At 60.3% G+C, this 26,818-nt stretch overlaps 3 protein-coding genes and 1 long non-coding RNA gene across 5 annotated transcripts; 3 read left to right on the top strand and 1 right to left on the bottom strand.

The window, feature by feature from the left end:
- The first annotated feature begins 1,056 nt into the window (after positions 1 to 1,056).
- Positions 1,057 to 15,869, top strand: SMARCD2 (SWI/SNF related BAF chromatin remodeling complex subunit D2). The gene is made up of 13 exons (XM_027445228.3): positions 1,057 to 1,252; positions 8,949 to 9,133; positions 10,661 to 10,703; positions 11,243 to 11,365; positions 11,489 to 11,608; positions 11,788 to 11,883; positions 12,865 to 12,966; positions 13,255 to 13,416; positions 13,676 to 13,773; positions 14,049 to 14,184; positions 14,348 to 14,470; positions 14,560 to 14,661; positions 14,775 to 15,869. Exons 1-13 carry the CDS (start codon positions 1,085 to 1,087, stop codon positions 14,826 to 14,828), a joined length of 1,512 nt encoding a protein of 503 aa, XP_027301029.2. The 5' UTR covers positions 1,057 to 1,084; the 3' UTR covers positions 14,829 to 15,869.
- Positions 1,944 to 3,941, top strand: LOC139999636 (uncharacterized). Its single transcript, XR_011805137.1, has 2 exons — positions 1,944 to 2,435; positions 2,788 to 3,941. It is a non-coding gene; the product is annotated as an uncharacterized lncRNA (long non-coding RNA).
- A 75-nt stretch (positions 15,870 to 15,944) lies between the features above and the next one.
- On the bottom strand, positions 15,945 to 19,324 carry PSMC5 (proteasome 26S subunit, ATPase 5). 2 transcript variants are annotated; one of them, XM_038168703.2, is made up of 12 exons: positions 19,165 to 19,324; positions 18,911 to 18,982; positions 18,573 to 18,642; positions 18,376 to 18,473; positions 17,974 to 18,030; positions 17,614 to 17,844; positions 17,275 to 17,401; positions 16,922 to 17,112; positions 16,719 to 16,817; positions 16,471 to 16,581; positions 16,276 to 16,362; positions 15,945 to 16,046 (listed from the first exon to the last, which is right to left on the bottom strand). In XM_038168703.2, the coding sequence occupies exons 1-12, from the start codon at positions 19,201 to 19,203 to the stop codon at positions 15,993 to 15,995; spliced, it is 1,236 nt and encodes a 411-aa protein (XP_038024631.1). In that variant the 5' UTR covers positions 19,204 to 19,324; the 3' UTR covers positions 15,945 to 15,992. The 2 variants fall into 2 exon arrangements, with proteins under 2 accessions (XP_038024631.1, XP_071884769.1); XM_072028668.1 differs by having other exon boundaries at positions 17,614 to 18,030.
- Positions 19,325 to 19,687: 363 nt separating this feature from the next.
- FTSJ3 (FtsJ RNA 2'-O-methyltransferase 3) lies at positions 19,688 to 26,577 on the top strand. Its single transcript, XM_038168696.2, has 22 exons — positions 19,688 to 19,824; positions 19,956 to 20,064; positions 20,145 to 20,250; positions 20,442 to 20,488; positions 20,574 to 20,653; positions 20,885 to 20,984; positions 21,114 to 21,308; positions 21,405 to 21,520; positions 22,334 to 22,438; positions 22,615 to 22,715; positions 22,797 to 22,877; positions 22,967 to 23,125; positions 23,442 to 23,577; positions 23,685 to 23,890; positions 23,996 to 24,104; positions 24,187 to 24,280; positions 24,528 to 24,678; positions 24,779 to 24,855; positions 25,025 to 25,127; positions 25,252 to 25,435; positions 25,516 to 25,610; positions 25,905 to 26,577. The coding sequence occupies exons 2-22, from the start codon at positions 19,998 to 20,000 to the stop codon at positions 26,092 to 26,094; spliced, it is 2,502 nt and encodes an 833-aa protein (XP_038024624.2). The 5' UTR covers positions 19,688 to 19,824; positions 19,956 to 19,997; the 3' UTR covers positions 26,095 to 26,577.
- Positions 26,578 to 26,818: the final 241 nt, after the last annotated feature.

Here is a 26,818-nt window from a genome sequence, read left to right as displayed (position 1 = left end):
CTGGAGCACCGCAGGCCCCGGTGCTGCAGGTCTTGTGCGGCACAGCCCTCGCCCACATGGCTGTGCCTGGGGTCGCCCAGCGCCCACTGCCACACGCAGCCTTTGCCACTGACACAACACATGTACACACTGACACATTCACACAACGCACCTACACACACTCACACACACACACACTCACAAGGTGAGTGTGTGTGTGTGTAGGTCAAGGGAGGTGATTGTCCCGCTCTACTCTGCGCTGGTGCGGCCTCACCTCGAGTACTGTGTGCAGTTCTGGGCACCACAGTATAAAAAGGACATGAAACTGTTGGAGAGTGTCCAGAGGAGGGCTACGAAGATGGTGAAAGGCCTGGAGGGGAAGACGTACGAGGAACGGCTGAGGGCACTGGGCCTGTTCAGCCTGGAGAAGAGGAGGCTGAGAGGAGACCTCATCGCAGTCTACAACTTCCTCGTAAGGGGGTGTCGAGAGGCAGGAGACCTTTTCTCCATTAACACCAGCGACAGGACCCGCGGGAACGGGGTTAAGCTGAGGCAGGGGAAGTTTAGGCTGGACATCAGGAGGGGGTTCTTCACAGAGAGAGTGGTTGCACACTGGAACAGGCTCCCCAGGGAAGTGGTCACTGCACCGAGCCTGATTGAATTTAAGAAGAGATTGGACCGTGCACTTAGTCACATGGTCTGAACTTTTGGGTAGACCTGTGCGGTGTCAAGAGTTGGATGATCCTTAAGGGTCCCTTCCAACACAGGATATTCTATGATTCTATGATTCTACACATTCACAGTCACACACACCCACACACACTCACTCTCTCACTCACACACCCACACTCACTCCCCCTCCCCCTCCCCCTCCCGTTGCCCGCCCTTTGGGCTCAGCGCTCAGCCCTGGGGGGCGGGGCCATGAGCGGGGCGGGGCTCCCGGGGGCGGGGCTCGCTGTGGGGGCGGAGCCTGCTCGGGGGGCGGAGCCAGCGGGCGCCGCGCGCTGCCTGCAGCCCGGCCGCCGCCGCCGCCGCCGCTTCCGATCGCAGCGCGGGCGGGGCCGCATCCCCCCCCGCTCCCCCCCCGCTCCCCTCAGGCCCCGCCATGGCCGCCCGCGGCGCCTTCCCGCTCAGCCCCCTGCCGCCCGCCGCCCCCGCCGCCCCGCCGCCCCCCGGGCCCGGGCCCGGCATCCTGAGAGGCCCCAGCCCGGCTCCGGCAACCGCTGCGGCTCCGGGATACCGGCCCATGGGGCCCGCGGCCGCGCAGTACCAGGTGGGGGCGACCGGAGGGGGGCCGGGGGGTCCTGAGGGGGTCCTGAGGGGGGCCGGGGGACGGGCGGGAGGGGCCGGGGAGGGCCCTGAGGGGGCTCGGGGAGCCCTGAGGGTGTTGGGGCCGGGGGGGGGCTGTGGGGCTCGGAGGCCTCGTGAGCTGTGGCTGGGCCGGGGGGGGGCGGTCCTGGAGCTCCGTCCCCCCGTGTGCCCCTCCCGGCACCCGGCCCGGACCCGGCCTGAGCCCCCCAGCACAGCCCCCCCGGGCTTGGCTCAGGGCAGGTGCCCCCCTGCCCCCCCCCCCCCCCCCCCCGGGCCCGAAAAAGCCCAAGGCGCTGCGGGGTGGCCGCGGGTTTACCAGGCCTGGCTCCTCAGCAGCGCCCGCACTGCGCCGTGAGCGCTTGGCAATTCCCAACAAAGTTGTGGGAGGTGAAGCCAGCGGCCCTGCGGCAGCGTGTGGGGACGGGGGGGCCCCATCCTGCACCCTCGGGGGCCGCTGGCAATGGGAGAAGCCCCCCGGGAGGCGCGAGCTGCAGGAGCCGTGCTGCACTCCGGCTGCTTGGCCGTGCCCCCGCTGCACGTTTCGTGCCCGGGAAGCCGTTCGCCTGCGTCTGTTGCAAACGTAGAGGCGACCGTTGCAAACGTGAGATGGGTGATTTCAGGAAGAAGCTGGAGAGGTGCTGATGCAGGTGCTGGCAAATAATAGGGGAAAAAATGGGGACAGGCAAGGGCTGGGAAAGGAAATCCGATCGGCAGTCCTGGAGAAGCCACAGAAACTGCTCTTCCTTCTGCCTGCAAGTGTTTTGTAAGAGAGAGATTTTGTCTGACGCTCGTTTTCAGCCTCCCCCTGCGTGCGCAGCTTGCCTGTTGGTTCGCTCATGCACGCGGGGCGATTATTTTGGTTGTGGTGCACAGCAGAGTCTTGCAGACGGGCTGGAAATGGAGGAGCCCAGTTGTGCAACGTGTTCTCAACCACTGCCGATTGCCTCCTCCAGCGCTGCCGCGTTGTTTGCACGCGTTAAAACTTAAGAAATCGATGAAGCCAAGGGAATTTCCAACTTGTAAACCTTGCTAACAGAAAATGAGGAAACAACCCGGGAAGCCGAAAAGTGAAAACTGAGATGGCGCAGCCAAGACCAATCCAGGCGTGCATCGGCTGTAACTCGACTCAAAGGCTCGAGGGCCAGGCAAGATCCCGAGGGTTTGCCTTGCAGCAGGGTGCAAAATCCTGCCGGGCATCGCTTGCCACTCCACTGCGGGTAAACGGGAGAACATATGCTTGTTTTCCCCCTGTGCCAGCCAAAATGCTGTGCTCAGAGCAGGTGCTGGAAGCGTGTGGATGGGGTAGGGTGGGACTGAGCATATGGCGCTGCGCTGCTGCCTTCGGGAAATCCACATCGCACAGGGCGGCAGCGAGCAGCGTGGGCTGTGCCTGGCCATGGGCTGTGTCTGGCTGGCTGCTTGCTGGCGGTTGCCTTGCAGCGGGAGGGGACAGCGGGTCTAATCAATACGGTCTGGCCTTTGTTTTGCAATTTCCAGGCGGTGGAAAGCAGCTCCTCCCTGCTGAGCGGTCAGCCCTGCCATACCCGCGGGACCTCTACGGGGGTAGCGAGTGACTCAGGCCCCTTCTGCTCTGTTATGCCCTGGTGTGACAAAGAACTTTGTCCATTATTCGGCCTCTAGAAAACACAGCAGCCCTCATGTATGTCAGTGAGTGCTTAGGGGCTTCTTAATCAGTGGATTATTAAACATACGCTAATCCTCTGACATCCTGGCACGTCTGGTTATTCGCTAGCAGCTCAAGGAGGGAATTCAAGAGGACAACTCCCTCTGGCACCAGTGGGAGCTGATGTTTCCAGAGCAGAAAGGAGAGGGATTTTCAGGAGCGTGCTCAGGGAACGGGTGATGGGCTGCTTGGTGGCAGCTGCCCGCATTCCGACACACAGGTTTGTGTAAATTCAACAGGAGTTACTTGTGTTCATTGTGGTGCAAGTTTCAGGCTCGGGAGATTTCTCCCAAGATATGAGATTGACGCTGTGGTAGGGAGCAGGCTTGGCTCTGTGACACAGCTCTTCTTTAACACGGGTTGTGCAGTGGGGAAAGGGTTGTGCAAAATGGTGCTCTGGCCTTGAATGCATGTGCTTTTGCTTTACTGGCACAAATCAGTGGCAAAAAGCAGAGTTAGTGAAGTGCCATGTTAAAAGGGTTTCATTGGCACTTGCTGACAAGAAGGAATCCCATTTCCATGGGACGGAAAGGCTGTTGCAATCCAAACAACTGCTAACGAATTGATTTCGGAGGAGCCAGGAGGCTCACCTGCTTTGATTCCTCGTGGAGTGGGGCTCTGGATGGCCAGGGCAGGGCTTGGGGCTTGCGGTCTGCAGATCCACTGGATCCACGCTGTGGAGGAGGAAAGTGGGCTTCCAGCTCGGTGGGTGAGCGGGGCCGGCTCAGAGGCAGCTCGGGCACGATGGCTGGGGCTGGAGCTGCGACACAAAGCAGGGACCAGCCTCGTGCCCGGCTGCGTGACCCACCCTTCCCGGGGGAGACGGTTTCCAAGGCAGGTTTCATCAGAGGCTGAGCATCCCGTTAATTTAAGTGATGATACAAAGCAGAGAAATGCTCTCCTCTCGGGGCAAGAGGGAGGCGGGCAACCACAGAGGCCGGAGCACCCTTTGTTTCTCCTGTGGAGACGTGGCAGTGAGGTTCTGCTCAGTGGAAAGCGTCTCCAGAACTCGGTGCTGAAGGCCCTTGCTCCGTCTTCCTCTGTTCGGGGGCTCTCAGCTCTGCTCCCTGGACATTTGAGCCGTGTTTTGTGCCAGGCACTGCTCTTCCCATGGGTGCCTCCCTGCTGCCTTACCGAGGCTACCGCAGTTTTTCTTTCAAGTGGGAACCAAACACCTTTCTTCCTTGTTCCTGCTTGCGTTAACACCTGTGTTATCATTTAAATCCCTTGCCTTCTCCCTTTCTCTGCCTGCTGCAGCCTCTTTTCTTCAGGTCGCTCTTTGTTTCTGGTCTCCTTCTCCCCCTGTCCTGCCCTCATTGCCCTACCCTTCAGGGAGGGCAAATGCAGGACGTTGGCACGAGGTGAAAGTCCCAGGCCATAACACGCGCATCACGTCTGTGTGCTCGCCAAGTCCCTGTAGCATGGAAGCTGCGGAGAAAACTTCACTAGCATGGCCTTTCCCCCCGAGCCCGCGTGTCGCAGTGTACAAGCCCGGCGTGCTCGTGCCAAGGGCAGCGGAGCTGCTGCCTGGGTCCTGACATGAGCAGCGCAGCCTGCACGGCTCGTGGCAGCCGGAGCCTCTGACCTGGAACATCTGTGGCTGCGGATGTGAGGCCCCAGACAGGCAGGTTTGTCAGGACCCGAATATTTCGGCTGGTGCTTGACGCATTGCCAGCACATGTCCTCAGTCTGCTCGGTTTTGTTGCCTGTTGCTTTGCCGTTCTTCCTTTCATTTACTACTGCCTCGCCTACAGTTTTTAGCGGAGACTCCGACTCCTGAAACGCGGCCGATCTTCCAAGCATCGCGAGCTGCCTCGCTGCAGCAGCCTGCCCGTGGCTCAGAGCTGGCTGGGAGCAAGGTGCTGTGCGAGAGCTCGCAGTGAGCAGCGGCACCTCGGTGGCAGTAACGCCTTGCTGCTGAAGGTTGCTGCCGATGCTAACCCAGGCTCTTCCTGGCACCCTCCCAGGAGGGATTTGCTCATGGATAAGAATGAACAGAGACACAGCAGCCTTTGGAGGCATGCTGCAGGGCCATGGTTCATCCCGAGCCATGGTTTGGGGTGCTTGAGCTGTCTGTGAGCCCAGCCCGATGCAGAGCTGGGATCCTGTCCGAGCAGGATTTGCTTTTTGCCTGTGGCACAATGGGAAGCTGGAGGAGCTCGCAGGAAGAGCCGTCCCCTGGCGCCACTCCAGACTCTGCTTCCAGAGCCCCGGGTGAGGATGCACGTGGGCTTTCCCTCCCTGAGCCTCAGTGTGTGCAAAGAGTGAACGCTCCTTTCTGTGCAGAGCCAAAACGGGATGTGTGTCAGGAAAGGCCGGTCGGCTGGCGTGTTTATGAGCGCTTCTCGAGGCTGTGTTTTGGGGAATCAGCAGGAAGCCGCGGGGGCTCGGGGTGTCTCAGCCCTCTCGCACGCACGTGTCCTTCACGTGGTGGCCCTCGGGAGCGCGTGCTCCACTCACATTCCTGACGAGAGGCGCGGTGGGATGGGCGAGCTCTTGTTTTCGATGCAGATGGTCCTTTTTGTTTGTGCTGTGCCTGGGAAGAGCTTCCCCCTCCTTGGGGGGCTGCAGGGAAGATCCATGCTCTCAGAGGGAGGACAGAGAGACTCTGGAGCTGTTCTCTGAATTGCAGCTTTTCTTCCAACTCGCTCCCAAGCCTGCCTTCTCACAGATCCATCCTTCAGTTTATTTTTCCCCTTGTTTTTCCCTTTCTGCTACCAGCATCTGATTTCTGGCCTGCCCTTCCTCAAGAAGAGGTTTTTGGCAAGCTGGGAGGCTCCTACCATGCAACCAAATGTCCATCGAGAGGCATTCCAGCCCCCGCTAGATCCAATTGAAGCTGACTCTAAACAGAGCTCCCCGAATGCAAGAGGCCTGCACGCTGACCTGGGATGAACCACGGCACTGCAGCCAGCCCCGTTCGTTCTTTCAGCTTTGGCAGGGAGCAGAAACAAGCTGTTTTCTGTCCCATTTCCAAATGGCTCTACTCATTCTCCACGGGGAGGGCTGGATGCCATCCAGCTCGTTCCTTGGAGCGGAGCTTGCGAGATTTTGCCCTTTGTCCGCCCTGCTGGCAGGAGGAGGAGGCGGTGGTGGGACAGAGAGGGGAGGACGAGGAGGTGTCTGGAAGGGGCAGGGGCAGAGCGCTGCCCGGATGAAGAGGGGTGGATGGAGCCCCCAAGCCTGCTCCATTAGCCATGAAGGGTGTGAGGAAGGTCTCAATTTGAGCTGCTCTAATAAAAGTTCCTGAATTTAAACCCTCCTGCATCCTGCTAATTTCCAGGGCTTCCGAAGGGTGCTGGAGGCTTCACCCCGCTGGGGCTGTAATGCTGCTTAACAGCTTAACCAGAGCTTTTTAAGGCTGCGCTGTGTTTGCGTGCCAGGAGCCTGCAGCCTTCAGGCGAGGGGGCTGGTGGCCCCAGGCGGTGCTGGCTGGACACAGCAGGGGCTGCGCTGCTTTGCTGAGAGACTTCTCCATCTGCTCCTTGCAAATCTTACGGGTAAACAGAGAAGAAAACATACGCGGAGGATTCTGCCTTCCCTGTGGTGCTTGTCAAAATGATCAAATGCAGGTCCACAAGGGGCTCGCTCCACAGGCAGCTTCACTGAGGCTGATGGTCCTCGGTCGTCTGTGGAAGGGATGTCCATGTCTGCAGTACGACAGGTCCGCTCGTCCTTGTGCTGCCTCTCTCCTGGCCGACATGGTTCTGAGCAGTCTGTGGCCTCCCCACAAGCAGACAGGCGCGTGGGAGCCTTGCAGGTGTTACCCCTCTGTGGAGCTGTTGAAGACCTCAGTTCATTTCAGACAGACCCCGTATCGCTCATTTCAGGGATGGATTCAGCAACGTGACCCAGGGAGTGACACAGGAACCTCAGGGCCTGGTGTCAGTGCCAGGGGAACAGGAGCTGCTTGTGGCCGTGTCGTCTCCTAGCTGCTCCAGAAAGCTGCCAGCAGTGTTTGCCCCAGCCATGGGCTTGCGCAAGGGGTCCTTGTCCTGCAGCTGTGTCAAGCTACGTGCAGGGAACCTGCGAAACCCTGGTTTCACTGTGGCACCGCAGATGGTTTTCTGCATGGGCTGCTGGTGCTGGAGCAACACCCAGGTGTTTCCTTGGTGGCCATTTGTCTTCTCCATGCTGCTGGTGGCTCTGGGGCTCTTAGACACAGTGTCACGGGTGACCGCAGAGTGTCTGCATGTAGCCTTGGCCCCCTTTTCTGGGGGTTTCCCTATTTATTTATTTTTTTTAATCTAATTAATTTTAATCTAATTAATCTAAGTTTCACAGCCCCTTTTCCTGGCTCGCTTGTTCTTCAGAAGCCCTCGCAGGCAAGTCAGCACAGTTCCCAGAGCACGGTCCTCCAGTAGCTGTGCTGCACTGCTGAACAGCCCCGGGCAATGAGCTGCAGTGAGCAGGACTACACAGACAACGCCTGTGCAGTCCTGCTCGTCACAAGTCATTGCCCAAATGTGGCTGATCAAAGGGAGAAAAACATCTGGGGGCTGTTAGGAAAAAGCTTTTGCCTTGTAGCGCAGGCAGGTTGGTGAGCTGTGGAGCTGTAGGTGCAGCTTCAAAGGCAAGCTGAGCAAAGGTGAAAGCAGCATATGGTTGTGCAACAGGCTTTGTGTGTGTATTTTTGAAACCCAGCGTGGAGTCCTGATCCTGCCACTTCCTGGCCTGCTGCTGCTTGGATTTCCAGCTGTGAGACACTTCTCGATGCTAAGGCTGGTATTTTGGGGATTTCCAGCTGGGTTTGGCATTTGCAGAGATGCTCGTGGTTCTGGAGGAAGAGCCGTTCTTGCTCCTTGAGCTCTTCCATGTACTGTTTTTTCAGCCACACCAGCAAGGAGGTGAGTGGGTTTGGGCTCTGACTGCCTGCCATGGCTCTGAGCCTGCCTGAAAACCCTGCTGAGGCCAGGCAGGCTGCCAGTGGGGGTCTCACACCGGGTTTGCACCGCAATTAATACCTGCACGTAGATAAACTCGTCAGCCTGCAGCATTGCCTGCAGCTGAGCTGTCCTTGCCGGGCTCCTGGCCCCTTCAGGGTAACGAGGCAGCTTCGTTAGCTCTTCTTCACCGAAGCCTCAATTCTGTCCTCAGGATGCAGGTCAGAAGCAAAGGCGGGAGAGGAGCCACGGGGATTGTCTTGGCATGTCGAGGAGCCTGTGGCAGGGGAGAAATGCTGTTCTGCTGGCTCAGTGGCTTTCCCAGGCTCACCAATGGGGAGCTGGAGGATCAAAGGATCCCATGAGGGTTTTGGCTCAGGGCGCCAGCAAAGCATGCTGGAGCAGGTAGAGGCAGGGTAGAGGCAGGCAGCAGGGGGGTGCTGTGACCGTTTGTCAAGTGCCCGGGGGCTGCGCGTGGTGCAGAGACAGTGGCACCCACAAGCTGGCAGTGCTGGTGCTGGCCAAGGGGCTGTGGGTGCTGCCCCAGGTCAGGACTCCTTGCAGAAGTGGTTCAACATTACACTGGGGCTTGTAAATGCCCCTTCTGGGTGCCTGGAGGGGAAAGGGTGCAGCAGGAGCTGGAGTGCTGGTGGGGATGAGCCCTCGCCTCCATCCCCTGCATGCAGGGGACGTCCCCATCCCCAGAGCTCAGCCTCTGCCCTGCACATCGGCCTCATGCCCAGGCTGTTAGGAAGGGGTGCTACCAGGAGGAACATCCACCAGCCCCAGAGACAAACCCACCGCTCAACCCATGCTGCCGTCAGCAGTCCCTGGGGTGTCAGCTCTGCGCCACCACAGGTCCGATGTCCCTCTCAGCGTGGGGAGGAGCACAGCAGTGGCTTGGCTCCACACCTGCCAGCACACTGGGTGTCCCCGGCCCTGCATCCATCCTCGGGGTGAGGCCCCTGTGGTCAGCTCCTCCTCCTGCTTTCCTCTTTCTCTTCCTGGAGGAATTACGGCTGCTGGTCCTGATGCCCTTGCCCTGGTTAAGGGCCCATGTTTAACGCCCCTTCTCCTCTCTCCCCCACCAGCGCCCTGGGATGCCTCCAGGTGGCCGGATGCCCATGGCGGGGCTGCAGGTGGGCCCACCGGGAACACCCCCGTATGGAGCAGCCTCCCCGCTGAGACCTGGCCTGCCGCAGTCGATGATGGACCCGTTCAGGAAGCGTCTGCTGGCCCCCCAGTCACAGCCGCCGATGGCCAGCCAGCGGAGAGGGTAAGAGGTGGCGCGGGAGCACCCGCAGCCAGGCTGGAGTCGGGGGGGTTGACCTGCTGCCTCCTGGTTGCTTTGCTCCACCAAAACCCACAGCATGGCTCAACCCCCTGCAGCAGGAGAGCTGCCAGAGCTTGGTGCTGGGACGCGTAATGGTAGCGGCGGGTGGTCTTGGGGGACAGATCACTTGGTCTGCGGCTTCCCCTCGCTATGAGCACCAGTAGCCAAAAAGCCTCGCTGCATTTGTTGCCTTCAGCACCGGCTCCTCAGAGTCTTTCCCCCTTCTCAAGGGAGGGTGTGCTGTTCCTGGCAGGAGCAGATGCAGCTGGATGCTCATTCCCAGTCCTGGCACGAGGCAGGCTGCTCCCAAGCGGCGTTGATGGGGGCAGCAAACTGCAGGGATGCTCCACAGGGCTGCGGTCTCAGTGTGACTGCTTGGGCTGGTCTCTGTGCCGTGGGGCTCTGCCAGCAGCTCCTTGCTTGTTTATGAGGCTGCTTTGCCTGATCCTGTTTCCACAAGGGTTTCTTGGTCACTGGAGGCTGTTTCTCAGGGCCCCTCTGTCCTAACAGATGTGCAGGTCCTGCTCCCTGCCCTTGCTGCACAGCAGGGCTTTTTGATTCTTTCGCAGGGAGTCACGGTCTCTGTGCCAGGGCTGCACATCCATTTAGTGCTCCAGAGCAATTTGGGGACTAAGGACGAGGGGCAGAGGCATCCTCACCTGCTGAACGAGGACAGCAGCAGCCGGATAAGGCCACAGCTGTGTGGGATCAGCCATGCACGGCCGGGGAGCTCAGGGTTGTGCACGGAGCCCAGCCGAGCTTCCTTGTTCCCAGCTGGCTGTGGGGTGGTGGGCCAGGACCTGCCAGCCCTTAGTGGCCAAATCCTGGGACACCTCCAGATGGCAGCATTGATGCCACATTTCCTGCCCTGTTGGTTTAGACGCTGCCAAGGGAAATGAAACTCTCCCCATGCTGGACTCTACACATCTGAGCAAGAAATGGGGCAGAAGACGACAGCATTTTCCTGTGTATTTCTCCTTGTTTCTGGGAGCTGCACAGCAAAATGGGCCCAGGGTCTAGGTTTCTTTCCCTGCTGATGGTATAGAGCTCCCACACCTCCCCCTCTGCAGTTGCCTTGGCTTGCCCACAGGGATCTAATCTCTTATCCACTTGCTCCAAGTGCATGTACTCTAGATACTCTTACAGACTTTCTTCATCCCCTTCCTGCAACTCCAAGTGACAGTCCCCTAGAGCAGCCTTGACAGGCAACTTACTCCCTCAGATTGTGCTGTTTGCTGCATCAGGAGCCTGGAACCTGCCTCAGACCGAACAGTGCTCATGGCATGCAGCTGGCATTGACATGGTGACACCTCCCCAGAGCCTATCTCCATGCATCATGCCTGGAAGTGGCCAAAAGAGCCACCAGGCTCTGGGCAGTGGCCCCCAAGACAAGGCAGGCAGCAAGACCCACGGTGTCCTGCAATTGCTATAGGGTTATTTATTTATTTTTTCTGTCCATGCGTCTTGCAGGGTGAAAAGGAGGAAGATGGCTGACAAGGTCCTGCCACAGAGGGTGAGTGTCACCTCAGTGCAAGGTGATGTTGGAGTGAGGAGGTCCCCATGGGAGGATGATCGTGTTTGCACTGGGCCGTGGTTCTGCTTGCTCACTGCTTCTGCTCAGTCCCAAACTGGCCTGGAAGATTTCTGTCTCATCCTGTGGGGAAGCAGGAGAGTGTAGCAGGGCGTGCACAGGTTGGATAAGCAGGACTTTGGGCAAGCAAGAAGCAGAAGTGGCTTAGGGTGGAGACTCCAGGTCACTCCAGAGCTTCTCTTCTGGGGGTCTCTTGACAGCACAGAGTTCAGTTACCTGCCTGTGACCCAGGGCAGGCCGTCTGGCATGGGGACAAATTCCAAACAGTACAGCTCTGTGATCTGGGGAGAGCTTTGCAAGGCTGTAGTCTTTGTTTGAAGTGAGAAATGGTTTGAAGTGACAAATTGTGCCAGGCCCACCACTTGGTTACTCCTTGGTATGTCCACCTGGTGCTGATGGAGTTGCTGGGGTTGGATGTGGGGGCTGCAGCACCATCCTGACTGACTGCTTCCACTTGACAGATCCGGGAGCTGGTCCCAGAATCCCAGGCCTACATGGACCTCCTTGCCTTTGAGCGCAAGCTGGACCAAACCATCGCTCGGAAGAGGATGGAGATTCAGGAGGCCATTAAGAAACCGCTGACGGTGCGTGATGGAGCAGAGCAGCTAGCAGCTGGGGGGGGGGGTGGAGGTAGGAGACTGCGAGACGGGTGCTGCTAGCCACCCTTTTGCTCCAAGTGTCCCCCTCTTTGTTTTCCTATTCCACAGCAAAAGCGGAAGCTGAGGATTTACATCTCCAACACTTTCACCCCAGCCAAAGAAGAAGGGGAGGGTGGTGAGCGTGTGGCCTCCTGGGAGCTACGTGTGGAGGGCAAACTGCTGGAGGACGTAAGGATATGGGCAGGGATGAACCAGGAGTGGTAGGAAGGCTGTGCTGGTTTCACAGTGCTCTGTGCTGAGAGCCAAGCTGCAATGCATTTGGCTCCCTGGGTGCTGGAGGAGGTGATTTGGGCTGGGGCCCTCCGTGGTTGGCAGTGTCAGGCCAAGCCTCATGCTCTGTTTTGCAGCCAAGCAAGCAGAAGAGGAAGTTCTCCTCCTTTTTCAAGAGCCTCGTCATCGAGCTGGACAAAGAGCTGTACGGGCCAGACAACCATCTGGTGGAGGTGAGGTGTGCCTGGCTGTGTTGCAGGGCTGCCTCTGTGCCCTAGGCAGGATGGGGAGAACTGGTTGATGCAATGGGAGAGGGGAGATGGTCCTGCCACTTCCCTTGCAGGTGCTCAGCTCCCCAGCCCAGCATCAGCAAGGTTCACTGGATTCTTTGGGGTGGAGAGGCAGCTCTTGTGGTGCTGTGTATGCAGGGGAGCAGTGCCGAGCCCTCCCCAGGGACCACACTGCTGCGCATTCCAGGCTGCAGCTTTCAGTTCTGCGGGGCTGGCTGGCAGCCCGGCATGGCCAGCCCTCCCCCTCTCACCTGGACAGCTCCCAGCAGCAGGCTGCAGCTCCTGGCTGCCCCAGGGTTGGCTCTTAACCCCCTCACACCTGGAAGTCCACAGCTGGAGCCGAGAGGTGTCAGGCTGCAGCAAGGATGTGGCTCTGATGTATGACTTGCAGGCAGTCCCAGGCCCCCAAGACATTTGTGAATCTGGGGCCAGACACAGGTGATGATACCCCGTAGGTGGGATCAGGTCTTCTGTGGGTGCTTCTGCCTGATGCAGGCTTGCCCTGCACGCAGCTCATGCTGTTCCTGTGGGAAGCACCCATTTTTGCGGTGGTGCCCCCTTGGTGAAGGTGAATCCCCATCACATGCGGGATGGCTTGTGAGAGCAGCTGAGACATCCAGCCCCTGCGGTGGGTGAAGCAGCACCCCAGGAGCTGTTTGAGCCTTTGGTATCACGTGCTTGGGCTGTTAAGCAAGCAGTCCACCCAAACTGCCTACAGCCATCTCTGGGCTGAAGCATGCCGGTGTCCACAGGACCAAGTTGGCTCCCTGGGTGGATGGGTTGGACTCCCAGGGACTGCCGGGTGGGGCACGGAGGGTCCAGGCTGTGTGCCTGCCTGCACAGAGCCCAGGCACTGGCTCCGTCATCTCCTGGGTCCTGTTAGTGCTTGGCTTGCTTGAAGAGTCACCCCTTGCTCTCTCGCAGTGGCACCGACTGCCCACGACCCAGGAGACTGATGGCTTCCAAGTGAAGCGTCCTGGTGATGTCAATGTGAAGTGCACCCTGCTGCTCATGCTGGATCACCAGGTAGGTGCTGGGGGTTGTGTGAGAGCTGCGCCCCCCCCCCCCGCCAGCATGGCTCATCTGGAGCAGTTAGAGGAGCCTGGGCTGGGGCAAGAGCCTCATGAAGCTATTGCAATGCTCTGGGGTTATTTGGTGTGGGGCACAGTGGAGATAAAAAGGAGCAGAGAGAGGTCCAGGCATGGCCCTCACAGCCTGCAATGACACAAGGGCTGTGTGGGGCACTGCCTGAAGGAGGGCCCTTCCACGTGCCACCCCCTCCTCTCTCTAATCCCATGTGTGCTGTCCCTGCAGCCACCACAGTACAAACTGGACCCTCGCCTGGCTCGCCTGCTGGGGGTGCACACCCAGACCCGTGCCAGCATCATGCAGGCGCTCTGGCTCTACATCAAGCACAACAAGCTGCAGGACAGTCACGAGAAGGAATACATCAACTGCAACCGCTACTTCCGTCAGGTCAGTCCGTACCCCTCCTTGGCATGCCTCGTGGGTGCCCCTGCCCTGCTGTAGCAGCACGACTCACCTGGGGCCTTGCCGGGAGGAGAGCACCCTTCCTACCTGTACAGGTCGGAAAAAGCATGCTCTGGTGTGCATCTGTCAGCTTGCCATGCACCAGCTGGGGCTGGGGGAGTCCCTGCTCCTGCCTGGCCCTTTTCATGCTGGGTAGAAGAAGCCCCTGACATCGGGAGCTAAACACTCTGCTCTGCCCCTCCAGATCTTTAACTGTGTCCGCATGCGCTTCTCTGAGATCCCCATGAAGCTGGCAGGGCTCCTGCAGCACCCGGATCCCATCATCATCAACCACACCATCAGGTAGGGGTGTGGGGAGGTGCCGAGCACTACTCCTGGGGGTGGGCTGCCAGGAGGAAGGGGGGTACCGCCCCAATGGGGCACAGCATCCCTTGGTGCCACGCAGCCTCGAGCTCCAGGCAGCAGTGAGCACTTGGGAAGGATCAGACAAACACTGGGGGCTCCTTGGGACAGTCAGCGGGGTACTTGTGTTCCTCCTGGAGGGGTGGATCCCCCCCCCGTGGCAGGGTGGAGGCTGAGGAAGCCTCCCCCCGCCCCAACACACTGCCTCCTCCCAGCGTGGACCCCAACGACCAGAAGAAGACGGCCTGCTATGACATCGACGTGGAGGTGGATGACCCCCTGAAAGCTCAGATGAGCAACTTCCTGGCTTCCACCACCAACCAGCAGGAGATCGCCTCCCTGGATGCCAAGGTGCGGGATCCCCCCTCTCCTGGAGCCCCCAGAGCTGCAGGCAGGGAGCAGCTCGGGTCTCCTGGGGCTGCCCCCTGAGCTGTGTCATGTTTAGGGGGACTTTGCATGACCCCAGCTCCCACCCGGTCACCCACAGCTGTCTCTCATCTCCTGCCCTTTCTAGATCCACGAGACCATCGAATCCATCAACCAGCTGAAGACACAGCGTGATTTCATGCTGAGCTTCAGCAACAACCCGCAGGACTTCATCCAGGAATGGATCAAATCCCAGAGGAGGGACCTCAAAGTAAGATTTCAGGGATGGGCCAGCTGAGAGTCCAGGAGGGAGCCACCTGCGGTGCTCACCCTCTCTCCCCTGTGCTTTGCTTTGCGCAGATCATAACGGATGTGATTGGGAACCCCGAAGAGGAGCGGCGAGCTGAGTTTTACCAGCAACCCTGGGCTCAGGAGGCTGTGGGCAGACACATCTTCGCCAAGGTGGGCTCTGCACCGGGTTGGGGTGCTCCCATGGGCTGAAATGAGGGGGCAGAAGGGGAGGGGGGGGCTGTCCCAAGCCTCTTTCCCTAACTGCCCACCCTCGCCTCCTCTAGGTCCAGCAGCGTCGGCAGGAACTGGAACAAGTGCTTGGGATCCGCCTCACTTAAGGGGCCAGTGGGGGCTCGGGAGCTCTTTCTCCTCTCCCTGCTGCCTGAGCCTGACGGTACTTCTTACTGGAATCGAATACAGCACTTGCACAAACCCTACGTGCCTGGAGGGGCTCGGAGCCCCTCGTGCCCCTGGGCTCCCCTCGGCCAGGAAGCTCTAGCCGCAGGCAGAGCAGCAGAGGGTCCCCTGCTTCCCCCGAGTCCTGCTGCAGCCTCTCTGGTGCATTAACATGTCCTTGCTTTTGCCGTTCACCTCTCCCTGTAGCATTGAATGCAGCCCTCTGTGAGCGCCTTGTCCAGCTCGCTCCCCTCCTTGCCCTGCCTCTGGCCAAAGCCCTCCTGGAGTTTGCTGCCTGCCCCGCCAGCCCTCCCCAGCACCATGAGGGCAGGCCTGGTCCTGCCCCTCTTCAACCAAAGTTTGTCATTCCAAACGCCAGCCCTGCTGGTGCCCGACGTTTTGCACTATTTTTGTGAACAGGTTTTATAAAAAAAAAAAAAAAGCGTTTTGTACAGTGCGTTTGTATTTGATTAATATATTGAGTTCCTCTTACTGCACTCATTGCCTCAAACTATGCAGTGATTCCTTGTTCTCAAAGGGCTGGCTTGGCCCAAGCTGTTCTTTTTATACGTGAGTTTTTAGTGTTGTTTCTGACAATCAGTTGATTGTTCACCCCCTGCTGTTTGACTTAGAGACTTGTCCTGTGCCTGATACAGGTATGGGGGGAGGGGGGCAGAGGGGGTAGCTCTGTCCCCAGGAGCCTGTGGGCAGCGGGGACCCGGGGCTCTGAGAACTGGAGATGCTGGGGTGAGGGGCTAAGGGGACAGTGCCACTGCCCACTGGCCCTGCTGAAGTGCCTTTACCCCGCTGGCCCCGTGCCTGCACGCTCCTCACGGCACATCCCTGCCTTCTCCAGGCAGTTGCAGGCAGAGGGGGGGGCGTTTACATATTCCCAGGGTGTATGGCTCAGGGGTGCCTGCTCTGTCTTTTGTGTAACCATTTTGTCTATTTTGGGTATTTTCTAATAAAACCAGTTAGCAGCAGTCTGTGTGTGTGCTGGGGTTCTTTCACGAGGAGCAAAGTCCTGTGGCCCATTTCCCCAAGTCAGTGCACAGATGTGGCCACAGCAGCATTTTATTAAAGATAATGCAGCCCAAAGCTCACCCTTACTTCCAGAGCTTCTTGATGGACATGTTCTTCTCACTGTCCTTCTGCATCACCTGGGCAAGAAGGAGACGCTTGGTTCCCAGGACACAGCCCCCTTTTCCCTGTAAGGCTACCTAATAACCCCCCAAACCGCCCTTCAAACCAGGCTCCAGCCCTGCACAGGGAAGGGGCTCCCGTACCCTTCCACCCCCCCCGCAGCCTCTCCTTTGCCCCTCAGTGCTGGCGCTGAGCCCCAGGGCTGCGCTGATGCTGCCGGGGCCGGTCTGTGCCTGCACCGCCTACCTTGGCAACAGCCATCTCAAAATCCTCCTGCGTGACGTGCACCCGCCTCTCCCTCAGCGCGTACATGCCAGCTTCTGTGCACACCCCCTGTAAGGGACAGAAACGCTCCAGCAACCCCGCTGGGTAAGGAGGGAGAAGGGGCAGGGCTGCCCCGAGCCCCCAGCCAGCCTGGGGCTGCAGCAGGGCCGGGCTCACCTTCACTTCTGCGCCCGATGCCCCCGGCATCAGCTCAGCGATCTTCCGCAGGTTGATGCCCCGCGTCAGGTTCATTTTCCGAGAGTGGATCTTGAGAATGTCCAGACGGGCCTGCAGGACAGCAGCAGCGAGGCAGGGGCTTAAGGCACAGGAGTTATGCTCAGCCAGGGCTGAGGACAACGCACTCTGCCCCAAGGAGAGGATCTGGGCTGCAGGGGACTGACAAAAGCCCCGGGCCCCCCACCCACCTCCTCGTTGGGAGGGGGGAACTCGATCTTCCTGTCGATGCGGCCGGGGCGCAGCAAAGCCGAGTCCAGGATGTCGATCCGGTTTGTGGCCATGATCACCTGCAGCAGGAGCGCAGCCCCTGTCACCACAACCCGGCACCCTGCTGCCGCCGTGGGGCCAGCAGGACGCTGCCCCATCCCCGGGCAGCTCAGCACCCTCTTACCTTGATGTTCTTGGTGGCCTCAAAGCCATCGAGCTGGTTGAGAAGCTCCAGCATCGTGCGCTGCACCTCGCTGTCCCCACCAGAGCCACCCTCCAGGCGAGAGGAGCCGATGGAGTCGATCTCGTCCATGAAGATGATGGAGGGAGCGTGCTCCCGGGCCATCACAAACAGCTCCCGGACCATGCGGGCGCCTGCAGGGGGACCACAGGGAGCTGAGCCCTGGCATCATGCCCCCATAGGTCACCCTGCCAGAGGGGCTCGCCCCGCCGCGGGCCACCCCGAGGCGCAGGAGCCCTCAGCGGGGCTCCAGCTCGCATTGGCACTGGGGGCGGCCTTGCCCTGCACCATTTTACCTTCACCGATGAACTTCTGCACCAGCTCGGAGCCTGAGACACGGATGAAGGTGCAGTCAGTGTGGTGGGCCACAGCCCTGGCCAGCAAGGTCTTGCCCGTGCCAGGGGGGCCGTAGAGCAGCACACCCTGAAAGTGCCACGTGGGGACCTCAGCGACACTGCCAGGGGGCTCAACACCCCCAGCAGCACTCCCGGGGAAGCGTGGGCCCTGCCGGCAGCTTCTGCTCCCACAGAGCCCCATGCCCAGGCAGCCCCCGAGTGCCGCCAGGACACGTGGGGACCCCTGCAGAGGTGACACAGCCGGTGCCACCCCCCCGGCCCACAGTGGTCGGGACTCACCTTGGGTTGGGCAATCCCCAGAGCCTCGAAGAGTTCTGGGTGCTTGACCGGCAGCTCGATCACTTCTTTGATCTCCTTTATCTGCTTGTCCAAGCCGCCGATCATCTCGTAAGTGGAGTCTGGGACCTTCTCCACCATCATCAAGGACACCAGAGGGTCCACTTTGTTGGGCAGAATCTTGTGCAGTGTGTAGCTGTCGTTGCGCAGGGCCACGCGGCAGTTCGGGGTCACCTGCGGCAAGAGCAGAGGGGAGCTCAATGCGTGGGTATCACACAGCCCTTCCACGTGACCCCACAGCAGGGAAGAGGACAGGCAGCGCAGAGCCCCATCGCGTCCCCTCCTGTAGCCCCTGACACTCACGTCGTTAATGTCGATGTTCTTGTCCACGTCCACCACGAATTTCCCTTCTGGGTGCACCTGGAACAGCAATTGCCACCACGAGGGTCACTTCCCTTAAAAGTTCCCAGCCACACGCCCCAAACCCACCCACCACAGCGGGGAGGTGCCAGAGAATCCAGCCCCACCAAACACCCTGCACCCCAGGTGGCTCCTGCCTGCATGTGCATGGTTTGGGCCCTGGAGAGCTGCTGCAATACGCTCCTCTGGAGAAAAGAGCTCTCACTCCTTGTTTTTTAAGCTCTTGCACCCCCTCCAAAGCTTGTGCACTCATGGGGACAAACGAAGGGTCTGTCCTGTCCCTTCCCATCCCGGTCCCGGGCAGGAGCCAGCCCTGCTCACCCCTGTGGCACCTCAGCCCCATACCTTGACGAGCACTTTCTTCTTGTCCATGGCTCTCACCACCTCCCCCACGTAGGAGCCCTGCTCCTGCAGCAGTTGCAGCTCTTCCCGCAACAGACGCACTACAGAGAGAAGGGGGATGTCAGCACAGATTTTGGGGGCAGCCCCCTGCAGGGCTGGTCACGGAGCACCACACAAAGATGAAGGGAGCGGAACCAAACCTTTAGCGTTCAACTCGTTCCTCTGCGCTTGCAGGCGCCGCAGGTTCTGGCTCTTCTCATTCACAATGAGCTGTAGGGAAACAACCAACCCTCACCCAACCACGCACACCAGCCACAAGCAGGCTGCAGCACCCTGGGACGGGCGGGAGGGCAGCACAGCCCTGCCCGGCCGGACGTGGCTGTCAGAACCTCGTCACCGAGAGCTGGGCAGCACCACCGCCACCCCTGCGGGCTGAGGCTCCTCTCGCTGCCCTAAAACCCGGCCCAGGGGCCGTGCTCGGAGCCACCCCTCCCGCAGCAGCGCTCCCCCCGCCCCCCCCCCCCCGGGGCCGGCTCACCTGCAGCTCCTCGATCTTGGACAGGTAGTACTGCCTCAGCCCCGCGCCGCCCTTCCCGTCCTCCATCTCCATCTGCGGGACGGACACAGCGCGGCTCAGCCCCACCGCCCCCCGCGGCCCCCCTGCTCCCCGCCGAGTCACGGCGCCCGGCGGGCCCCGACCCGAGCGGGCCCCGGCGCCGCCCCGCAAACCGCCCGCGGGGACCCGGCCGCCCCCCACCGCCCCCCGGCGCCGCCCCCCGATGCCGCCCCGACCTGCTCGGGGCCGTCCAGCGCCATCTTCTCCGCCGGCATCGGGCCCCGCCGCCGCTCCTGCCGGCACCAAAGATGGCCGCCGAGCCGCTTCCGTCGGCTGCCCCCACCGCGCGCACGACGTGCTGACGTCACTTCCTCCCCGCCCGCCTCGCCGGCCCCCTCCCGGCCGTGCGAGGAGGAGTGGCGGGGGGGGGGGGGAGGGGAGGGGAATGCGCACGCGCGTTCCGGGGAGAGCGGCGCCGTGCTGCGCATGCGTATTCTGCGCCCCATCGGCACGCCGCGGAGCGATCTGCATGCGCATGCGCAGTGCGGAGGAGGCGGGGGGGGTGTGAGTGCGCGTGCGCGGTAGGTTCTCGGCTAGGTCGGTGTTTGTCCGCCATCTTGGTAAGGTCGACGGCGGCTTCTCCGCGCTACGAGCCCCCGGAGGGTGACGGACAGGCCCGGAACGGCCCCTCCCGAGAGGAACCCGCCTCCCCCGAGCCTCTGTCGGTTACCCCGCCGGGTGGCGACGGCCACAAGGCAGCGCGGCGGCGCCACTCCTAAGATGGCGGCGGGGGCGAGAGGAAGCGGAAGTCGGGGGAGGGGCGCGGGGAACGCCGGGACGGCGGCGGCGGCACGCGGCGGGGCCGGAGCCGGGAGCGGGGCCGCGATCGCGTCGGGGTGCGGGGCCGGGGGGGCGCTGAGGGGCCGGGGGGGGGCTCCGGGCCGGGGGGCACCGTGCGGGGCGCTCCGGGCCCTGAGGGGCGCTCCGGGCCGCGCCGCACCCCGCTGACGGCGCCCCCTCCCCGCAGGTCCGTGCCGGGGGCCGCAGGGCCCGAGCTCCCCGCGCCGCCATGGGCAAGAAGAGCAAAGCGGGCAGGAGCCGGCGGGACAAGTTCTACCACCTGGCCAAGGAGACGGGTGAGGGGCCGCGGGCCGCGGACTCCCGGCGGCGCCCCGCAGCGCCCCGCAGCCCCTGAGCCCGGCTCTGTGCCCCGCAGGTTTCCGCTCCCGCTCCTCCTTCAAGCTGCTGCAGCTCAACCGCCGCTTCCAGTTCCTGCAGAAGGCCCGGGCGCTGCTGGACCTGTGCGCGGCCCCCGGCGGGTGGTGAGTGGTGTCGGGGCCGGCGCCGGCCCGGGACCCCCTCGTGGAGCAGCTCCCGCGCGGCTGCCCCGCGGTGGCTCGTCCCGGTTGGCGACCCCGAGGTCGAGGCTGATCCCGAGCCTCTGACGGCGCCGTGCAAGGCCGAGGGTTCTCTTGGCATCGTGCCGTAGCTTTGGTCCTCTCTGTTCTCGCAGGCTGCAGGTGGCTTCCAAATTCATGCCGGTTTCCAGCTTGATCATTGGTGAGAAGGGTGGTTTGGGAAGTCATCGGGGATGGGCTGGAGCACGGTGTCGAGGTGCAACGTTGACACCTCTGTCTCATGCTAGGAGTGGATTTGGTTCCGATCAAACCTATTCCTAATGTGGTGACGCTGCAGGAGGACATCACAACCGAGAAATGTCGCCAGGTGAGAACCCACATCCCCTGCCCCGAGTGTCACTGCTGTGGGTCTCAGCAGGTCTGCTGGGTGGAGGGGCACCACCTGCCTGTCTGGGGCTCGCCAAAGAGTACAGCGAGGGCAAGGGATTGAGCGGAGCACTGGGATAGGGAGGCTTGAGTGTAGATCAGAGCTGCTGCCTGCCAGCTTTTGCAGAAGAAGAGGGGTTAGGGGAAGCTAACACAAGTCTCTGTTCCTCAGGCTCTGCGCAAGGAGCTGCAGACGTGGAAGGTGGATGTGGTGCTGAACGACGGATCGCCCAATGTGGGAGCCAGCTGGGTGCATGATGCCTACTCCCAAGGTGGGGCCCTTCTGGTGCAGCTGAGGGGAGGCTGGCAGGCTGTGGTGGCAGCGGGGTGCACTGGGGGACGCGGAGTCGCCTGATGTGCACACCGGCAGCTCTGCTGAGTGTTCTTCTCCACCTCCGCAGCCAACCTGACCCTCATGGCTCTGAAACTGGCCTGCGAGTTCCTCTGCAAAGGTGGCTGGTTCATCACCAAGGTTTTTCGCTCCCGGGACTACCAGCCACTCCTCTGGATCTTCCAGCAGTTCTTCCGCAAGGTCCAGGCCACCAAGCCCCAAGCTTCCCGCAATGAATCCGCTGAGATCTTCGTGGTGTGCCAGGGTGAGAAGCTGCAGGGACCTGCAGTCGCTGACAACCTGAGGCACTGGGTTGGGGCTGGGGAAAAACTGTTGGTATCTTTGATTTCTCCCACCCTAGGTTATCAGGCTCCAGACAAAATTGACAGCAAGTTCTTTGACCCAAAATACGCCTTCAAGGAGGTCGAGGTTCAGGCCAAGTCTGTTAGTGAGCTGGTCAGCAAGAAGAAGCCAAAGGTATGAGAAGGGAGAGCTGCTGGGGTGGGCTAGGTGTCACTTGTCAGAGAGCTGGCCCAGGGGAAAAGGCACAGCCTGAGCTGGGGAGGCTTTTTCCTTGTTTTCCTCCTGACAAGTGACCCACTCCTTGTGGGACAGATGGACGGGGAAATTCATGGGGCAGCAGGTAAGTGTGGAAATCAGAGACAGATGTCTACGGAGAGCTCAGCACGCAAAAAGCTGCAGGAGTGAAGGAGGAGGGTGCTGAGCAGCCAGACAGTTTGCCTTGCTGGGCAGCATGGCCAAACACGGCTGAAACAAGCTGGGGTTTGGGGCCAAAAAAGATTGTAGTAAGTAAAGATGCTTAGGGAAGTGAAAAATGGGGGGGTGTAAGGCACTGGAATAACTGCTGTTAGTGAAGTATAAAGCCTGAGAAGGTGGCACAGCACAGTGGTGGAGAAGCAGTGAACAAATTGTGAGATTGATGATGGTTCAGTACAACTCCCCCTGCGGTAGTTAGGCACTGGGTGTGTGTGTCTGTGAGGTGACTTCAGGTTACAGGTTAAAGCCTGTGTCAGGTAGCCTTGGGTAGGCATGGAGCTTCTCAAACCTGTCACTGTCACCTTCTTGTCTGGGGTGGGGCTGTGAGAGGCGTTCTAGAGCTGGCCCCGTTACTTGGGAGGCAGGTGGGGGCTGCCTCCGTGCCCAAATCCTGTGGGCATCTTCAGGGGGACGCTGCAGTAAGGCACGAACTACACTGAACCATTACTGCTCTGGGGATGGCGAAGCGGTTTCGTTCCGTGCTGTAGCTCACACGGCGCTGTCCTCTTGCAGGCAGAAGGCTATGCGGATGGTGACACGACGCTTTACCACCGCTTCACCCTGATGGACTTCCTCAAGGCTCCCAACCCTGTGGACTTCCTCTCCAAGGCCAATGAGGTGAGCGCCCGCAAGGGGGACTTTGGCAGCACCAGGGACAGGTCCCCACAAGCACAGAGTGGAGAAGGAGGGCAGCCAGGTGCCCCAGCAGCGGCCCTGGCCCTGTTCCTGCAGGAGGGAAGCGGAACAAAAGCTGAGACTTGGGACTGACAGCCCTATCCCTCTGCTCCATCCAGATCACACTGGGGGACGGAGAGCTGGAGAACCACAGTTCCACCACAGAGGAGCTGCGTCAGTGCTGCAAGGACATCCGCGTGCTGGGGCGCAAGGAGCTCAGGTACTGGGAGGGACCGGGACAGGGACGGGGCATCGTGCTGGGCCTGGGTGGATGTTTCTAACAGGCTGCCTCCCCTCACAGAGCCCTGTTGAACTGGAGAACGAAATTGCGGCGTTTCTTGACTAAAAAGCTGAAAGAGCAGGCAAAGGAGCTGGACATCAAGTAGGAGTAACAGCACTGCCCCAAGGCACCAACATGGTGGGACGGGGCTGCCACCAGCAGAGGTTTGTTGACCTCCTTCCTTTTGGCAGCCTGAGCTCTGGTGAAGAGGAGGAAGGCCGGGAGGAGAAGGAGAAGAAAACATCACCAAAAGCCACAGCTGATGAGGAGGGGAAAGAAGAAGAAGAGGAGGAGGAGGTAGAGCTGGCATTAGCAGAGATGAAGGCCAAGGAGCTGGCAGAGTTGAAAAGGTAAAGACAGCTCAGAAAAGGAGAGGTGGGGTATCATTGTGCTAGCATAGCATGAGGGGTCAGGGTCTGTTTCCCTGCAAATGGGGGTGGGGTCTGGGGTTCTCAGGATTGTCCACTTTTCAGGCTGGTGAAGCAGCTGTTCCAAGCTTCAACGGGCTCTGTCTGCCCAATAAGGGGACTCCTCGCAGTGCATTGATTGTTGCAGGATCCCAAATCTTGTGAGAGATCAGGCGTCAATGTGGCAGTAGACGAGCCACTGGGAGGTGTGTGCATGGGAAGGGGGAGCAGCGTAGCCTCAATCCTTTGTCTTCTCCAGAAAAAAGAAGAAGATCTTGAAGGAACAGCGGAAGCAGCGTGAACGTGTGGAGCTGAAGATGGATCTTCCTGGTGTCTCCATCGCTGATGATGGTGACACCAGCATGTTCTCCCTCCAGACTATCCACAGGACCCAGGTGTGTGGGCTGGAAGCGAGCAGGCTCCCAGAGCCACCAAGGCTGGGACGTACGCAGGCACGTGGCTGAGACTCAAGCTCCTGACTCCAGTCTCACCTGCATTGCAGCTGCTGAATGAGGTGGCCCGGGGAGACATGGCATCAGCAGATGCCCTTCTGGAGATGCGACCTGAGGACGATGACATCTGTGTCTCTGATCCGGATGAGGCTGACGATGTGTCCCTGGCCAGTGATCTGGACCCAGAGGAGTTGGTGGAGATAGAGGCTCGGCAGCGCCAGCTGGAGCGGGAGAGACGAGGGCAGGGTGCAAAGAGGTAAGAGCTGGGGGAGGCTGTCCTGAGGCAGGGGCTCCCTTGGGAGCAAATCTGGAGAGTGGCTGTCCTGGCTGGGGACACTGATCCTGCTACTGTCTGTCACAGGGTGAAGCCTGAGCAGGAGGAAGAAGATGCAGAGGAGAATCCTCTCCTCATGCCTCTGGAGGAGAAGTCAGTGCTGGAGGAGCGGCAGACAAGCCTGTGGTTTGGGAAGGTGAGTCCCAGTGGGTCAGAAAAGGCAGGGCTTTTCCCCAGCTCTGCCCCACGTCCCCTGACCCCTGGCTCCATGTCTGCAGGATGCCTTTGCTGGCATCGAGGATGATGCGGATGAGGACCTGGAGCTGGGGCAGTCACAGATGTTGGCTGAGAGACAGCGCAAGTCCCAGACAGGTTAGTGGGGGCTGCGTGGCCGTGGGGAGCACAGAGGGACGTCTCCATGGCCTCACATGGGGCACTGGATCAAATGGCAATTTGGGTGCTGTACTGAGCAGAAGCAGAGACCTGCAGAGGTTGCTTCCAGCCCGTATTGTTACAGTTAATGAGCTAGGACTAGTGTTAATGAGCCGTACCTCTAGGGGAAGGGTCTGCAGTGGGATCTGCCTCAACCTTCTCTCGCCCACTGGTTCCCTCTCCCCAGACAAAGCAAAGAGGAAAGGGCAGAAGAAGAAGGTTCCCCAGGAGGACACCATGGCCGAGCCTCAGCCTGCAGCAGACACAGCAGCTGATGCTGATGAAGCACAGGCTGAGCAGAGCAGCGATGACGATGACAGCAGCAGTGATGAGGAGAGGTGAGGGGCGAGAGAAGGGCAGTCTGGATATTCTCCTGCAGCTCTGGAGAGTGGGGAGGTGAAGACCCTAAGCTCTGATGCTCCCTTCTTCTCCCCACAGGCCACCAACACCTGTGGAGAGGAAGCGGGGCCGGGTTGAGCCGTGTGGCTTTGAGGTGGTGCCCATTGAGGACCCAGGTGAGTGTGGGCTGCTGTCTGCACCTGTGTGTGCCGGGTGATGCCACACAAGTCCTTTGGGGACAGGAGGCAGGGTCAGGTGGTACAGGTCTGGGAGGGCTGCTCGCTGCTGTCTGGGTCTCAGGCTGTTTGCAGGTGGGCCAAGCTTTAACCTGTCTCTGTGCTTCAGTGAAGAAAGCACGTGTCCTGGATGCAGAGGGTCTGGCACTTGGCTCCGTCATTGCCACCTCCAAAAAGGCCAGGCGGGACCTGATCGACGACTCGTTCAACAGGTGATCCGCTGCGGGTGCTCGGTCTCTTAGGGGACAGGCCACGGGGTGGCAGATGTATTGGTGTGAGACTAGGACCTGGCAGGGACCCCGTGTCCCACTCACAACTCGCCTGTTTCCCCCCCAGGTACTCCTTCAATGAGGAGGAGGGAGAACTGCCAGAGTGGTTCACGGAGGAGGAGAAGCAGCACCGGCGCAAGCAGATACCCCTGGACCGGCAGACGGTTGAGGAGTATCGGCAGCGCTGGCGCGAAATCAATGCCCGCCCCATCAAGAAGGTGGCGGAGGCCAAGGCCCGAAAGAAGCGTCGGGTGAGTGGGGCTGTGGTTCTGGACAGGTGCTCTGTCCCCATCGCCGATCCCCTTGTCCCTGACCCTTTGCTGTCCCCCAGATGCTGAAGAAGATGGAGCAGATGAAGAAGAAAGCAGAGGCCGTGGTGAGCACGGTGGATATCTCAGAGCGGGAGAAGGTGGCCCAGCTGCGGCGGTGAGTGGTGTAGCTGGGTCCCAGCTCCTTCGTGTTGCACTGGGCTGGGTTACAAGGTCCCATTCCTGCAGCCACAGCACGGGGCAGTTCCTGTGTGTAACTCAGCAGGGCTGGGAGGGGCTGGGCAGGATCTGGCTGGGGCTGAAGGTTGGCAGAGTAAGCAAGGGAAGCCCTGTCTTAGGGCACAGCAGAGTGATTGGGCCTGGTACTTGTCTTTGGATATGTGCCAAAGCCAAATTTCTGGAGCAGGCTCCATCTGAGGATGTCTGTTTCACTTTTCCCTTTCTCCCACAGCATCTACAAGAAGGCCGGGCTGGGCAAGGAGAAGCGGCAGGTCACGTACCTGGTGGCTAAGAAGGGTGTAGGACCCCGGGTGCGTCGCCCCCCTGGTGTCAAGGGACAGTTCAAGGTCGTTGACAGCCGCCTGAAGAAGGATGTAAGGGCTCAGATGCGCAAAGACCAGAAGAAGAAACGCCGCAAGTGATATGGGACGTGGCTCAGGGCGCTGGACAGGGCTGGCTCCTGTCCCCCCAGCACAGCCTCAGGAGCTTCTGCCTTGCCCTGCTGCTCCCCCATCGTGGGGACAGGGCTGGGACAGCCACACGCTCCCGTAACTCAGTGCCTTCATGTCATTGCCTCTTGTCCCGCAGTGGGGCAGGGAGGGTTGATTTGGGCTCAGGGCTGTAGCATCAACCCCCCTGCCCAGGCTGGCTGTGTGGCTGCAGCTCCAGGGCTGTCACTCTTGCTGGTTCTGCTGGGGTGCTGCTCGGACCCTTGCGCTGTAGAGATGGCAACGAGCACCCTTCCAGTCCTCGCTGTCCCCACAGGGGTTGTGGCCACGTTTGTCACTGAAGTCCCAGGGCTGCATGGGGCTGTGGGTGTTGAGCCCTGAGGCAGGACAGTGCCTGTGGTCTGTACAGAACCGTTCCTCATTTACAACAAAAATAAACCCCAGTCTGAGGTTGTCTCTGGGACTTGTCCTGCGTCTTTGCAAGGTGCTGGGCCTGTGATTTGAGCTGCTGCTTCCTTTCCTGCACTGCTTGACAGACACAGAAACAACCCTAGGTTGTACAGGGTCTGTGTTTCTTTGCTAACACTGGGGTTAGCCTGTTCACCTCAGTACACCTCAATTTGTCTCTGGCCCAAAGCTTGGGCCAAACAGCCAGCCAGCCCCAGAAGTCCCTCCCTGCCCAGCATCATCCACAGTA

Source organism: Anas platyrhynchos, chromosome 28 (genome assembly GCF_047663525.1).
Source record: "Anas platyrhynchos isolate ZD024472 breed Pekin duck chromosome 28, IASCAAS_PekinDuck_T2T, whole genome shotgun sequence".
Lineage (NCBI taxonomy): Eukaryota > Metazoa > Chordata > Aves > Anseriformes > Anatidae > Anas > Anas platyrhynchos.
This window is presented reverse-complemented; position numbering and strand designations above follow the sequence as displayed.